At 35.9% G+C, this 15,121-nt stretch overlaps 1 protein-coding gene across 2 annotated transcripts; it reads left to right on the top strand.

Moving 5' to 3' along the window:
• Positions 1–2,423: 2,423 nt before the first annotated feature.
• On the top strand, positions 2,424–8,162 carry zgc:174945 (uncharacterized protein LOC793867 homolog). 2 transcript variants are annotated; one of them, XM_067404434.1, is made up of 4 exons: positions 2,424–2,567; positions 3,244–3,600; positions 3,702–3,840; positions 8,129–8,162. In XM_067404434.1, exons 1-3 carry the CDS (start codon positions 2,492–2,494, stop codon positions 3,803–3,805), a joined length of 537 nt encoding a protein of 178 aa, XP_067260535.1. In that variant the 5' UTR covers positions 2,424–2,491; the 3' UTR covers positions 3,806–3,840; positions 8,129–8,162. The 2 variants fall into 2 exon arrangements, with proteins under 2 accessions (XP_067260535.1, XP_067260534.1); XM_067404433.1 differs by lacking the exon at positions 8,129–8,162 and having other exon boundaries at positions 2,425–2,567; positions 3,702–8,044.
• The last annotated feature ends 6,959 nt before the right edge of the window (positions 8,163–15,121 follow it).

Below are 15,121 nucleotides of genomic sequence, written 5' to 3'. Positions count from 1 at the left end.
CTTTGCCGCCATCTAATGGCTTAATAATGTAACTTCTGTTGCTGTTCACAGTCAGGGACTATTTTTTTCAGGCGGAAGGAAGGCTTTTAGTGAAAGTTTACTTCATGAAAGTTGCATTGGTAACCGTTTTACACTAGCTTCGCGTCATGCCAAACAACGCCCTTCAACCGTGACTTATTCACGATACAGCACAGCCTCTCGTACCTCATTGCTTAAGTCTAACCTGCAATGTGCAATTGCATTGAATTAAAAACATCTGTTGCATCAACATTACTTAAATTTCTTTGCTTAAAATCCAAATATGTAAGATGAATTTAGGTTGACTGGGACACTTTTTGAAAAGTGCCCAAATCTCCCTGAATTAAATGTAAATCATATGTATAATGTCATTTCGAGTAATTCTAGTTAAAAAAATCTAAAACATTTTCATAACATTGCAAAAATGTGAAAGGAAGAGAAGCTATTTACACAGTGAAAAGAAAGGGCCACTGGTCTAGTCAAGCTGGGAATTATGTATTTAAAGTGGTAACTGGTTAGCGGTAAATGTTGAGGCATGATTCCTGTACAAGGTCTAAACAACTTGCAGTATCAAACCAGTGGCAAACGAACACAATTTATAGTTTTTGTTCCCTAAAGTTACCAACTTTTAACTTTCAACAGTGCTCTGCTACCTCTTTTTTCACTAGCCACGTGACTATCACTTCTGCATCTGTATAATGATGTACTGGTATCTGCAAATTGAGATATGGTTAGAGCATGAGACAAACTTCAGGTAGCCATTTTCAAGTTAGCCATTTCCCTTGACTCACTGAGCACAGAAACATGCAGATCTTTCACCCGACTTCTATGTTCCTTATTATGACTGCAGTCTCTGCAGTCTGCTTTGGTCTTTAGCAGCGGTAAGCTTCACTAATTTCTTATATAAATAAATAAATCAGACACATCTGTTTTTAATGAAGCTTTCCCAGCAAACAGCGAACATTCTCAGAACTTTGGCTAATATTCTGGCAAGGTTCTTTCAAAGAACAAATGTCCTTCCAGTAACATTAATAGAATGTTAGTTCAAAGTTATCTGGTCTTTAATTACATCTTTGAGCATTACCACAAGTGTTGTATACATTATTCATTTATCATTATTCATAGCTGGACATTACTACTTACAGTATTACTTCTTTTAGAACATTCAAAATTAATGATCCCATAATACTTGCAAAATTATAAAACTGGAAACATTAAGGGAAAGTTTTCTCGATTTTATCATTTAGTATTTATATATAAGTATTATATGACATTCACCAAGAAAAAGTTTTTTTATAACATTTTAAAACATTTTGAAGATTCAAAGAACATTCAGAAATATTAAAAGGAAACTTAAAAGTGTAAAAGCATCAACAAAGTACATTACTTTGTAGTACTCTATTGCATTAATATAATTAAATACACTATTTTGACCACAGAGAATGACTGTATAAAAGATAATATTCAACTATAACTCATGTATTAATTTATCAGACTCATGTATTTGCCCTTTAAGACCCAGTTGGTTGTAATGTAATGCTTGAATGTAATGTTATTCTTCTGGAGTTGAGCCTGTGACAGTAATTCATAAGTTCATAAATGTTTTCCCATCATTCATGATGTCACAGCTCACAGTGTTGAGCAATGACAGTGGTTTGGGGAAGAAAAAACATTACCCAATACAAAACATTACCCAAAACCGTGAATCTAAAGGGTGAACAACCTTCAACTGTGGGAAACAAAGTGAAAGTTATGTCATTATTAGACACAGATACTGTTTTGTGGTTTTCTGCAGGTTATTTAGAGAGATGAATTTTGTTAAAAGGAAGTGGTGTGTCAAACACAGGAAATTTATGCAGGCCACATAAATGATGTCAACAAATTAGTATAACACACATAATTGACAAGACTAAAAATATCATATGCAAGATGAATTTAGGTTGATTGGTACACTTTTTGCCATTAAAAAGACTGAAAAGTGCCCCAATCTCTCTGAATTCACGGTATATCATATGTATAATGTCATTTTGAGTAATTCTAGTTAAAAATCTAAAACATTTTCATAACATTGCAGATTTTGAAAGGAAGATAAGCTATTCATACACTGGGAAAAAAAAGGGCCACTGGTCTGGTTGAGCTGAAAATGACGTATTTAAAGTGGTAACTGGTTAGTGGTAAATGTTGAGGCATGATTCCTGTACAAGGCCTAAACAACTTGCAGTATCAAACCAGTGGCAAACGAACACAATTTAAAGTTTTTGTTCCCTAAAGTTACCAACTTTTAACTTTCAACAGTGCTTTGCTACCTCGTTTTCACTAGCCACGTGATCTGTGATTGCCTGTCTAAAATGATGCACCAGTGCTGCATCTGCAAAGTGCAAAGTGCAAAGGAAGATGTGGTTAGAGCAAGAGATAAAGTTCAGGTAGCCATTTTCAAGTTAGCCATTTCCTCTGACTGACTGAGCACAGAAACATGCAGATCTTTCACCCGACTTCTGCGCCCCTTATAATGGCTGTTTTCTGCAGTCTGTTATCATCTGTAGCAGGGGGTAAGTCTCGCTCACTTCTTAACTAAGTAATAATATATATACATATATATATATATATGTATGTGTGTGTGTGTGTATGTGTGTGTGTGTGTGTGTGTGTGTGTGTGTGTTTATCAGACACATTTGTTTTTAATTAAGCTTTCCCATTGGAACAGTGAATAGTCTCAGAACTTTGGCTAATATTCTGGCAAGTTTCTCTCAAAGTTACGAACAAACGTTCTTCCAGTAACATTAATAGAACATTAGTTCAAAGTTATCTGGTCTTTAATAACATCATCAGATATTAGCACAGAAGTGTTATTTACATCATTCATGGAATGTTGTTCTGTAATATTTTAGTTGGACATTAGTCAAATGTTTTAACTACTTACGTCTTTTTACAGATAAAACAGAAAATGAGAAATGTTTTCTCGATTTTATCATTTAGCAAGTATTATATAATATTGACAAAGAACCAAGAAAAAAGGGTTTTAAAACATTTATTAAAAAAAACTGGACATTTTGAACATTCTGAGAACATTCAGAAATCAAGTTTTCATAACTTAATTGGAACTTTAGAAAACATTCTTACAAAATATTTTTGTTTGCTGGGTTCTTGTCAAATTTTGGTGTTGAGGTATTTTTTAATTCATTCAACATTTTTGATGGGCTTAATGAAATACAAAATGTTTCCCAGGTACCGTGGTTGTGAAATACTCACGTGAACCGGTGACGAAGACTGAAGGACATTTTTTGTCTCTTAAGTGTTTGGTGCAGTATGAGATACAGAATTGTGATATTGTGAACAATTGGTGGTTCATAAAGCCCGCTGAGGGGAAAGCTGCACCGGAAACTGAGCCCAAGCTCATCACAGATCCAAACCATTATATAATCACTATAAATGAAACACAAAAAGAACAACTGAGGCAAAGGAACATTTTCCTCTCATTCAATTCCTTGAGCCTTAAAGACAGTGGATACTACCAGTGTGATGCCAAATGTCTCAACAGTGGGACTGCAGCGAAAGGCCATCTTGTGTACCTCAACGTCACAGGTTTGAGCTGAAACAAAAACATTACTTTGATTGTTAGTTGTTGTATGTTACAATGCTCTTAAATGTGACTTATTGTTAATGTAACAAACTTGTTTCTACAGCTGATCCATACAAAGGTCTGAAGGTCTCAACATGGAGTGGCCAATTAAAGGCAGACGCAGCTGTGCTAGCATTCAGCGCCATATTATTTTTATGTTGTTATTAAATGACATTGTGTTTTCAGTATGAACCAACACAAAGGTATCAACACCTATAATGGACCTATAATGCCTCTTTTCACAAGATGTGATATAAGTCTCTGGTGTCTCCAAAATGTGTCTGTAGCTGAAAATGCCCCACAGATAATTTATTATAGTTTGTCAAATTTGCCCCTATTTTGGTGTGAGCAAAAACCCAGTAGGGCTGCAGTAGACATTCAACCCTGCCCATATCCAAGTGTGACATCAGAAGCCACGTCCCATGCCCAATATGTCACCTCGTGACTCCCCACTAAACCACTTCACCGACTTCACAGACCGATCGGCAGCTTACTTGAAGTAGTGCATGCCGGTTATAAATTTTGTCTGGCTTGAGACAGAGCCGACGGCACGTGAATGAGACGTATGGCATCAAAGTACTGCGAGAGCGATTTGAGAGCAGTCGGCTGAGTGAACCAGCACAGCTTCTCCAGAGCGGCTGCACAAGCTCTGATGACGACACAGCTGTTTCACGATTGGCCGGATTCACTGCATGACAACAAACACGTGTTTTGTATTTTTATTCTGAAACCTTCAGTTCCACTAATGCTCACAAATCTGTAAAAGCTCTTTTCATGTAGTTGCACTGTTATATTGTTTCATGTTTATCAAAATAAAACTGATATCTGATAAGCGATGTCACGCGTTTTTAGGCCAAAACATTTGTTGTCACATACAGCAAACATCTCCTCACTCTCCGCTAGCTGCCTGTCCCCTGAACACACTGTAAAAAACGCGGTCTCTGTAGTCGCCACAAGCTCCAAAAACAGCAACAAAAAACAAACTGGTGCAGCCTGGACCACGAATCATAATAAACATGCTCCAGCCAATAACTGACAAGAATGATTTTAAATGCATGTTCATGACTGTTTCAGGAAGCACGGAGGGGAGGGGGAGGAGGAGGAGGAGGAAGGAGGGTCTAGCTAGCCTCTGTTTTGTTTGACAACACTTCGAACATCAACAGGAAGTTACTCCGCTCAGGATCACTTAGAGCACCTTTAAATATTACATTCTTGTACAAACAGACACTGTAAGCAATACATAAAGTATTGAATGAAAATGAAAAGCTGCAGCTGATGTCGAACACACCTAAAATCTTAAAGGGGGGATCTAATGCATTCTGACTTATTTACAGTGTTAAAGAGTTGGATTCTCATGCTAAACATGGCCAAAGTTTCAAAAAACGAGTTGGACATATAACAGAGTATTTCTGTGGCAAAAATACTCTTCAGATTGCTCACAAACTTCTGACATTTTTTTTCGAGTATGGACATTTATTATGTAATAAAGGGCGGAATTCCATGTATGGGCACTTCTCCCGGAAGAGCGTGCGCACATACATCGACCAGAGAGCTAGAGCATTCCCATCAGCACGCTTTGTTCGGCTTTACGGAAGTCGTCGGCAGTGCTGCACAGGACTTGCTTGAGAAAGATTTGTCACTTTGATTTTAGACCACGAAATCAACAATGTCACCAGAGGAGTGTGTTTAAGGTTGTGAGGGAAAGATAACCTTGCTTCCCAAAGAACCCAGTGTTAAATGGCGCTGTGAGATTTGTGCTCACACATTACATTAGCTGCTTTTCCACCATCGGGCCGAACGGTTCTCATTGCGGAACTGTTCCATTCCGTGCTGATCTGGACCAGCTGGTACAGTTACAGTTTCGTTTTCCACTGTGGGGCTGATAATGGCCGCTCTTTGGTAACGTAACGGTTTACTTATAAGATGTAATAACAACTGCGTTATAGCAGATGATTAGATATTTCATATAATATTAATATTTATTTGTTTTTACTTTGCTCAAATAGAGTGCTTAGCCAGCAACAGACAAGTGACCAAAATCCTGTGTGTCGACATCACTTCACCGATTCTACCAGCACGATTCAGCATGGTTAGACAACTGGGCCAAGAATGGTTTGTAATCATGCCGTGCAGTACCAGGCTCCAGTGAAAACACAACTGGAATCGTTCCTTACCATGCTAAGAACCGTTCGGCCCAATGGTAGAAAAGCGGCTATTGATGCACTCTCGATATCTGTTATTAAAATAACCATAGAAACTGATAGTTACAATCACTTTTTTATTGGTTAAAATGAATGGAGAATATCTTGTGTTTTTCCGTGGCTGCTCGAGCCCTCAGGATTGGTGCTTATGGTTTTATAAACAAGGCCCAGTTCTACACTGGATTTACAGATGATTTGAAACTGAAAGATGGAGCGATCCCAGCGATAATGATCCCGGTCATGAGTCGGAACCACAGGTGGTGAGTAAAATTGCATCAAATGTCTGCATATAATGTAAAAAACACAAACATAGTGAATTTATAAATTCACATCATTCACTATACTCTATATTCATTATAGTGATTCAAATATATATAATGCGATGGTGTATTGTGTGTTTAAATACATTTGTTTAGCTGATCATTGATAGCTTGCAGACGATCGCTACGCAAAGCATGACAGCTCATCACTCTTTAGCTCCGCTCACACAGCACGCCTCCAGGAGCTCGACTGTTTTCGGAAAGACTCGGTACAGTGTATGTATCTTTTATAAATATGATAAAACTAAAAACTTATTGGAGAAACGAAGGATGAACTACTACTCTTTAGGTACTCAAGATTAACATGAGATTGGCAGAAACTGTGTGTGATACCCCCCCTTTAAGAATTGGCTGCAGGGTGGCATGGACCTGGCTTCTGACGTCACACTTGGATGTGGTTGGATGTCCATCGCAGGCTGCAGCAAAAACATGCCGTTTTTGTGCGTGTCCCTTTAAATGCAAATGAGCTGCTGCTCCTGGCCGCTTTTCAGAAAAGGGTGGAGCTTTAACAGCTCGTGCTTCAGTTGCCCAACAACAACAAAGGGATGATGAATTGCACAGCTTGTATATTAAATGATCTTTTTGTGCTACATTCATTTTAACTGCAATGGAACATTTCACTGCAGTGGTCCAGGCTTGTGGCTGAAACTGAAACTAAGCTCATTTTACCAAAAATAACATCAGCCTCCACAGTTGTGATCAGATCAGTGATGGCACTAGCAGTGCAATGCATTTTTTGCATTTTAGAGTCGAATTTCCTTCAGTGTTGTTACTTCTAAAAGTAATGCATTAATATTGCGTTGCTCTTAAAAGATACTTTTTTATGGAAAATAATGTGTTATGTAACTTTTGCTTTAATTTTTCCTCACCTGGGCTGGGCTTGTTTGTTTTTTAATAGCAAAAAAAAAAAGTTATATTTTTGGCAAATATAAAGGCTCTTTTATACCAAAAGTAAAATGAATAAGCCTCAGTCGGAAGGAAATGCAAATTCACACCTGTAGAGGAAGTAGAGGGTGCAGTTCATGTTCACACACAGCACACACAATGCCTCTACATGGGGACAGGAGAGCTATCAGTCAAAAAAATGGTAAAACTTGCATTACTTATTTGAAAAAAGTAACACCTACTTTACTACTTGAAAAAAGTAATCTGATTATGTAACTCACATTACTTATGTGTATGTGTATGTAATGTTTTATCGCCCAACACTGATTCCCTCTGTCACGGTCAACTACCAAAAGAGGCTTAATATTAATTTGCATGACAATACAACATCATAAAAGTATACTGCACTGTTGATGGTAAAAATACATTTGCATATATAAGCATATTCAAGTAAATCATTACACCAGTATTAGGACAATGAAAGTACTTCTAATCAGTTCATCCATATTTTTTTAGACCTGGATAACTTTGCTAAAACACAAACATAAAATTCTTCTGCCATGAAGAAAATTTACCTCAAAATGTGTGTAGATTTAGAGTAGAAGTAAACCAAGGGATTTGTAATTGATCTCAGGAGAGAAATTCTGCCATCTACTGGATATCAGATGTCTTGCAGAAATCACTGAAAATATAAGGAGTATAATATTTCTCTCCTGTCTGTGATTTATTCAACTCATGGACACAGTTATTAAAGGTGTTCCTTTTGTGGCCAATAATAAACCCTCTAAGGCTATGCGAGCACTGCACTTCTGCCCGAGATGCTAAGAATGACAGATTGGAAGAGATTTAACATTAACATTTTATATAACCAAGTACAATCAGCCTGATAACCTATCAAATGAACTTATAATAAAAGGATTCATGGTCATTATAATTGAGTAAATTGACCAGGTTTACCCTCTATCATTGGAGACATCTGAGTGAGGTTAGATAAGTGCCTTTAAGCCCATCTCAAATGAGCTTGTATGGTCTGTTGACTTTCTCTTTCTTTTCCTGTCAGTTTTACTCTCCCTATTTCTCTTTAGGTTTTCCCTTCATGGTGACCAGGAATTATGCCAGGTAATTCTGAAATTTCATTTTCAGTTACACTGAAAAAACTCCCCGTGTTATTTTTGTGCTGGTCACTCTATACTGAAATGACTGGATCTTATTACAACTAGCCTACTAAAGTTTTAAAGGTGTATTATATGTTTCATATTATATAAGAAATATATTTCACAGCTGATGATATTATAGTATGTACTTTCTGACAAAATTGTTTTATATCTTGTACATATCCTTTTTACACAGAGACCAACGTGTCCCTACCAATATCCAGTAACACTGATTTGTCCCTAGCAAAAATTTCAATCAAAAATTAAAACATATTTATATATAACCACTGTTATCCGATTGTGTCTTGTGGTTTTTATGTATTACTACTCACCCTCATGTCGCCCCAAACCCTTTAAAATATGACAGAGCCATTGCTTTGTCTTAAGATGCACACCAGTCATGTTTTTTCTAAGGCATGTCTATAAAAGCTACTTAAATGCCCTATAACTAAGGCCTAATCCTGGCTTAGTCTAAGCCTTTTCTGTGAAACTGGGCCAAAATGTCAAAGTTTTTATTCTGTATGTCCTGTAAAGTGCACATTCAGGGCTTTTAGAGATACCAAATGTTTGGAAGTTTCACCGTGACCACTCCCTCTCCTTGGTCTTTAAAAATGGCTGACATTAATTCAGTCATCAAATTTAACACCCTTATAGAAATATGATAATATTTTGTAGTTATCATTTAAATCTGATTATTTAGGCTCTGATTATTATATCTCAGGAAAATATTATTGGGTTTCAAATCAAAATATGACTTTCTATTATGAAACAGGACATTGATTTCATACATGTCCACTGTAGAGAACACCAGGACTTAACAAGTGAATAGAGAAAGAAATTATATATCAATATTCCAATGAAATATTAGACATTATTATGAAAATCTTGCCAATTATTACTCCTGTTATTACACTTCTTTTTTCATTACATATAGCCCCAAATACATGAATATGCAAATTAGACACAGTGTACAGATCTATTGTATATAATGGGAAAACACGTTTACACACATTTTACACGCATATTGCATAAATGGTATATAAAATTATTCTGTTATAGCTTTCATAACATAGTTGAGAATCAACTTTAAACAAACTTTTGTATAAAAAAAATCCTGAAACCTAAAAATGTATTGGCGATTTAACATTTAACATTGATTTATCATTTTTCAAAAATGTTTTTTTCCCCATTTTTTTTTCTCATGCTGTAAATAATGTAATTGTTTTCTTATGCTCTAAACAATGTAATGACAATGTAATGTAATTTTCCTGCTAGTCAGAAGGATATGAAAATCGCGGGATAAGTAGCAAACCTAAACGCTAGTGTGTGTGTGTGTGTGTGTGTGTGTGTGTCTGTGAGAAACCCTACATTAAGGGGACAAAATGTCCCCAAAAAGTATAGTCTGAAAAATGTCTTTTTGGGGCTAATTTTTTTGGCTCCCATGAGGAAAACAGCTTATAAATCATACAGAATAATTATTTGAAAATGTAAAAATATTGAAAGTGGACAGAATACAGTATAAAAATCATTATGTCTGTGGAAAGTCTCCATAAAACATGAAAACACATCATTGCCGGGTCTGTTGAAGCCTTGGTTTTGTTGAAACCCTTGTCAGGCTGCTTTTAGTCATCCCAGTCTCATCAGTTCTCTTAGGAGACTGAAAAAACATGGCTCAGAACAATAATGGCACAAGTGAGACTTAACAGTATTGCTGTGTGCCATGCCCACCAGAAACAATGGACAATATTGACGTGAAACAAATATGCCAACAGTTCATTTCTTTTAATGACATATACAGACATGTTTGGCTTCTTTAAATAACAAGGAATTCATTAATTAACATATTGTTAAGGTCAGTATGCACTAAAAACCTTAATACTTTATTCTATTAATTTCTTTCTGTTGATGTCCCCACCAATTTCAAAATCAAACATACACCCTTGACTTCCCCTATATGTTAAACAAGGTTGTGTTCAAATTACTGGCAGAACATGCAGGGCTAGAGTGTTAGTTTCACACTGCTCTGCTTGTGTCACCAAAAAGTACAGTACAAAAATAGTATTGGTAGTCAAATTATTTCAGTAACTAACAGAGCATAAACTTATTTATCAAAGGGAAGTTTAAAGGTACTGCAGTTTGCGGTTTAATTCAAACCAATTTTTAAAAATCACATGGTTGAGCAGAAGTTTGACTAAATCCAAACAACAATGTGAGTAAATACAGTACGATCGGTAAAGTTTATCAGTAAACAGCTTAGAGGTAGTGTAAATTAACTGCCATTAGGCTGTCATTCTGAGTAATCTATAAACACTTGCTCACCCTCTCATTCATTTGTAATTAGATGTCAATGTGAAAAACCAATTTCATTCCACCAATTCCAGCTCTTCACTTTGCAAGTATCCAAATTGCACCCAGGTTTAATGTATTATTTAATAGAGCTGTCCATGGCAGTTCAAATACATCACTTTGTCAAAAGAGCATGGAGGGGTTGTCCATTGTTAATGTGGCTCATAATCAGAGGTCTGTTCTTATAGTGGAATCATTTTAAGATCTTTATCAATTATTCATTCCCAGGAATGATTGTAGCAAGCAACTGCGGATAAATTGCTGTAATGAATTATCAGGATGTTTAACATAATGAATCCAAAGTTTTCTGGGAGTGTAAACCGTATTTTATATATTATTTAATATTATTTGTTATTTCAGTATAAATCACGCATATACAATATGTAAAATGTGTCAGTTTTGTTAAATAAAATATAAAAGTGGCATGTAATCATATAATCAAGTCATATTTATTTTAATGCAATGAGCATTTGGGGGTAATGCAAGAAATGTGGGTTACATAATCAGATTACTAGTAAATAGTAAAGTAATGCATTACTTTTAAATTTACAACAGAATATTGAGTTACTTTGTTTTTTCATTTATGGACTGACAGCTCTCCTGTCCCTATGTTGAGAGAAATCAGGAGTAAAGTGTAGAAGCTTTGTGTGTACACTTTAAACATGATGGCTATTGTAGATTAAAGGGTTAGTTCACCCAAAAATGAAAATTCTGTCATTAATTACTCACACTCATGCCGTTCCACACCCATAAGACCTTCATTAATCTTCGGAACACAAATTAAGATATTTTAGTTGAAATCTGATGGCTCCGTGAGGCCTCCATAGGAAGAAATGGACACTTCCTCTCTCAAGATCCATAAAGGTACTAAAAACATATTTAAATCGGTTCATGTGAGTACAGTGGTTCAATATTAATATTATAAAGCGACGAGAATATTTTTCGAGCGCCAAAAAAACTAAATAACGACTTATTTAGTGATGTCAGATTTCAAAACACTGCTTCAGGAAGCATCGGAGCACAGATGAATCAGTGTCGAATCCGCTGTTCGGAGCGCCAAAGTCACGTGATTTCAGCCTTTGGGAGTTTGACATGCGATCTGAATCATGATTCGACACACTGATTCATTTGTGCTCTGATGCTTCCTGAAGCAGTGTTTTGAAATCGGCCATCACTAAATAAGTCATTATTTTGGTTTTTTGGCGCTCCAAAAATATTCTCGTCACTTTATAACATTAATATTGAGCCACTGTACTCACATGAACTGATTTAAATATGTTTTTAGTACCTTTATGGATCTTGAGAGAGGAAGTGTCATTGCTCCCTATGGAGGCCTCACAGAGCCATAGGATTTCAACTAAAATATCTTAATTTGTGTTCTGAAGATTAATGAAGGTCTTACGGGTGTGGAATGACATGAGGGCGAGTAATAAATGACAGAATTTTCATTTTTGGGTGAACTAACCCTTTAAATGTGAACATTCTTTTATTCATATCGCTTGCACAAAAACAGTATTCCTCAAAAGGAACAAAAATATGAAATGCAAACTCAGAATATTAGGCAAACCTGCAATAATTATGCTTATCTAAAGTAAGAGTGTTTTTTCTTCTGTAATAGTGTTGATCTTTCTTCTCCTGCATATTCTTCTGTATAGGGCCCTGCACAATAAAGTAAATCATGCGTATGCTTTACTAAGACATTTCCTCGATTTACTAAATCGTTGCCTCGATATTTAGAAAATCAAGGGAAGGTAAGTTGTGTGCACAATTTTGTAAATTGAGGGAATGACTAAGTAAAGCATGCGCACGATTTTGCCTACAATTTTTTTTTCTGCATGTCATGTGTGGGGCTCCATACTTCTGCAATCCAGAATAGAAATGTTTGTTGGAGCTGCGCCCACGACTGTACAGGAGTGAATCTGCTTTTCCTTCAGCCTGAGGCTTATTCATTTCACATTAAAAGGGTCTTTACATTTGCCAAAAACAGAAGATTTTTTTTTTGTCATTACAAAACAAGCAAGCCCAGCCCAGATGATAAATGTACCACAAAAGTAACGCAACATATTACTTTCCATAAAAAGTACTAACACAATTAGTTACTTTTTTGGGATTAACGCAAGATTGTAATGCATTACTTTTAAAAGTAACTTTCCCTATGCAACACTGGCAATGAGATTCTGCCATTTTCAAATGTGCCTTTAGTGTCTTTTCAGTGCCACTGTAAGTTCATACTTCCTTATTGTATTGTATTGTATTGTATTGTATATCTTTATTGTCCACCGAGGTGAAAAATTGTCTTTGGCTCACCAGCATATAAAATAGTATAACGACATTTAGCTGTTTTGATTTTTAACTTTGGTGATTTCAGGTTTCTCTAACTGCAGTCCAGGAAAAACCTGACCCACACATGTTAAGTAATGTCTTAATGAAAATGCATTTCTAGTATGAAAACTGTGCACTGTAGTAAATGCAGGGATTATTTCTATATTTAGTTGTTGTTGTTTTTTCAAGATGAATCTTGCTGTTTGATGCAGTATTACTTAATTTGGTGAAAGGAACATATTTTACACAGTGGTTAAGTTGAAAAATGATTTTGCAATAGACTGGGTGAGCTGAGGAATACTTTGAAATCCTGGTGCATGTTTATTACTGAAATGAAAGCATAAGTACACTTATCTATAAATGTCCACACGTAGCAGTTGTTTCTCCCTAGTTTTCTCTGTCTATTCAAGTAATAATAAATTATAAATTTGCTTCCTCTCCACAAAGGAATAGGCCGTTCGTCCTCTTTACATCTACTGCAAGCCATTCTCCAATCAGAAGAAATTCTGCTGAGGTTTCATTATCCATCAATGTTGCTTTGTTAGAAACATGACATTACAGAGTACGTCAGATCTAACAGACCACAGCACATATTATTCACTGTGTTCAGTGAATATTTTTTGAAAATTCATTTCTTTTATATATTAGCATCAGTGATGTATACAATTTCTAGTACTTAACTACCTAGTTTATATTAACTTTAAAAAATGTTTTTGGAAAATGTGTTTTTTTTTTTTAACTTTAAATTTTAGAAACACCTTGCTTTAGAAGGAAATACTACGTAACAAACTTTATTCATAATGATGTCATCTTGTATTGTTCCCAGGTGCAAGAATTCAAAGAGTGGGAGTGAGTTACTTTTGGCTTCCAGTGAAAGATCCAATGCATTTTAAGCAGTGGCTAAAGGCTGCAAAAAATCATAAATACGGAGAGAATGTCGCGACAGGAAAATCTAGAAAACCTCCATGTTTGTAGTCAACATTTCAAATTGGATGACCTCGAACACAGTGAAAAAATTAAAGAAACGGCCGTTCTGTTAGTTCATGCCCAACCCCACGAAGCAAAACGCCTCACTTACAGGTAAGAAAGCTGTTAGTGTTCAATTTTTACAGTAATTCTGTTTGAAGAGTAGACATAGTACAATATTTTCAGTGATAAACCTACCCTTACAATAACTGTTCTGTTAATAATCATCTGTCGATCTGACTGTCCGTGGGCTGGAATACAAAAATGCAAAAGTATAATCTGCGCTATAAGATATATATATCTGCAAAATAACAGAAAAAGTACTGTCAGCTCATTACTATCCATTAATTGTACAGACATTTCCATTAACTCTAAGACAAAATGCAATGCAGTGTAAAATTCAAAATAGAGGTAAAACACCTGTAAAAAATAAAGAGTACATTGTGCCCTATTTTTACAGATTTATTTTACAGTGTGTGTAAGCCATGGAGCTGTCAAAACGTTTGCTGACAAATAAATGTTACACTTTGGTTATAGAGTGGTGCAGGTATGACATCACTTTGCAGGCCAACCGGCAGTAAGCATCACACTGGTTCCTTCCCTCAACAAAAACTCAATAGGATTTTTCCATAGACAGTCGCCAAAAGTAAAAAGTTAAAGGTAGGCTATAAACAAACTACACCATGGTCGCCATCACTAAGCTTTCGAAAACTCTTTCAGTTTTTATCTAAAAACATTTTCCCAGAACGTTTGAGTTAGACTAGTTTATAAGAACATAATTATGAGCATAATGAGGCTGTAAAAGCGGACTGAGCTTACCTTTTCGGCGTGATGACGTTTAATGTCCCAAACTGCCTGTATAGCCCCTTTTAGCCACTTGTTAGCAACTGCCTTTTACAAGACACATAACATCTTAAAAAAACACGAGTGGGGTAATGCTGATGTATTTTATGTCGTAGAATAAAATGTGAAAGTGTCTTGAGCCTGTGTTCACCACAGACGTTATATCAACCATTTAACCAAAATCCAATTCAAAACTGACTTCGGGGCAATGGAACCGGAAGTGCTAAAATGCTAACTTTCGTGATTTGGCCTACCTGCATCATTCTATTGCAGTGGGGTACGCGAGGTGACAAAAGGGGGTACGCGAACAAAATGGTGAGTAGTTCATTTAATTCTACAATAAAATAATATTAAAATAGAGCATGTATTTCTAACTGCCAAAATGTCGTAAATCTAGCAAATTTATTCAGATTACCTCATCATTTGCAGTCAAAAATTACTGTATTC

The sequence above is a fragment of the Chanodichthys erythropterus genome, chromosome 12, assembly GCF_024489055.1.
Source record: "Chanodichthys erythropterus isolate Z2021 chromosome 12, ASM2448905v1, whole genome shotgun sequence".
NCBI classification, from domain to species: domain Eukaryota; kingdom Metazoa; phylum Chordata; class Actinopteri; order Cypriniformes; family Xenocyprididae; genus Chanodichthys; species Chanodichthys erythropterus.
This window is presented reverse-complemented; position numbering and strand designations above follow the sequence as displayed.

What these genes read in the sequence shown, in the direction of transcription:
- zgc:174945 (XM_067404434.1), top strand. Translation starts at nt 2,492, where the DNA reads ATGCAGATCTTTCACCCGACTTCTGCGCCCCTTATAATGGCTGTTTTC. An exon ending in GTTATCATCTGTAGCAGGGG is followed by an intron (nt 2,568 to 3,243) that starts GTAAGTCTCGCT and finishes AATGTTTCCCAG; the next exon opens with GTACCGTGGTTGTGAAATAC. An exon ending in TGTGTACCTCAACGTCACAG is followed by an intron (nt 3,601 to 3,701) that starts GTTTGAGCTGAA and finishes TTGTTTCTACAG; the next exon opens with CTGATCCATACAAAGGTCTG.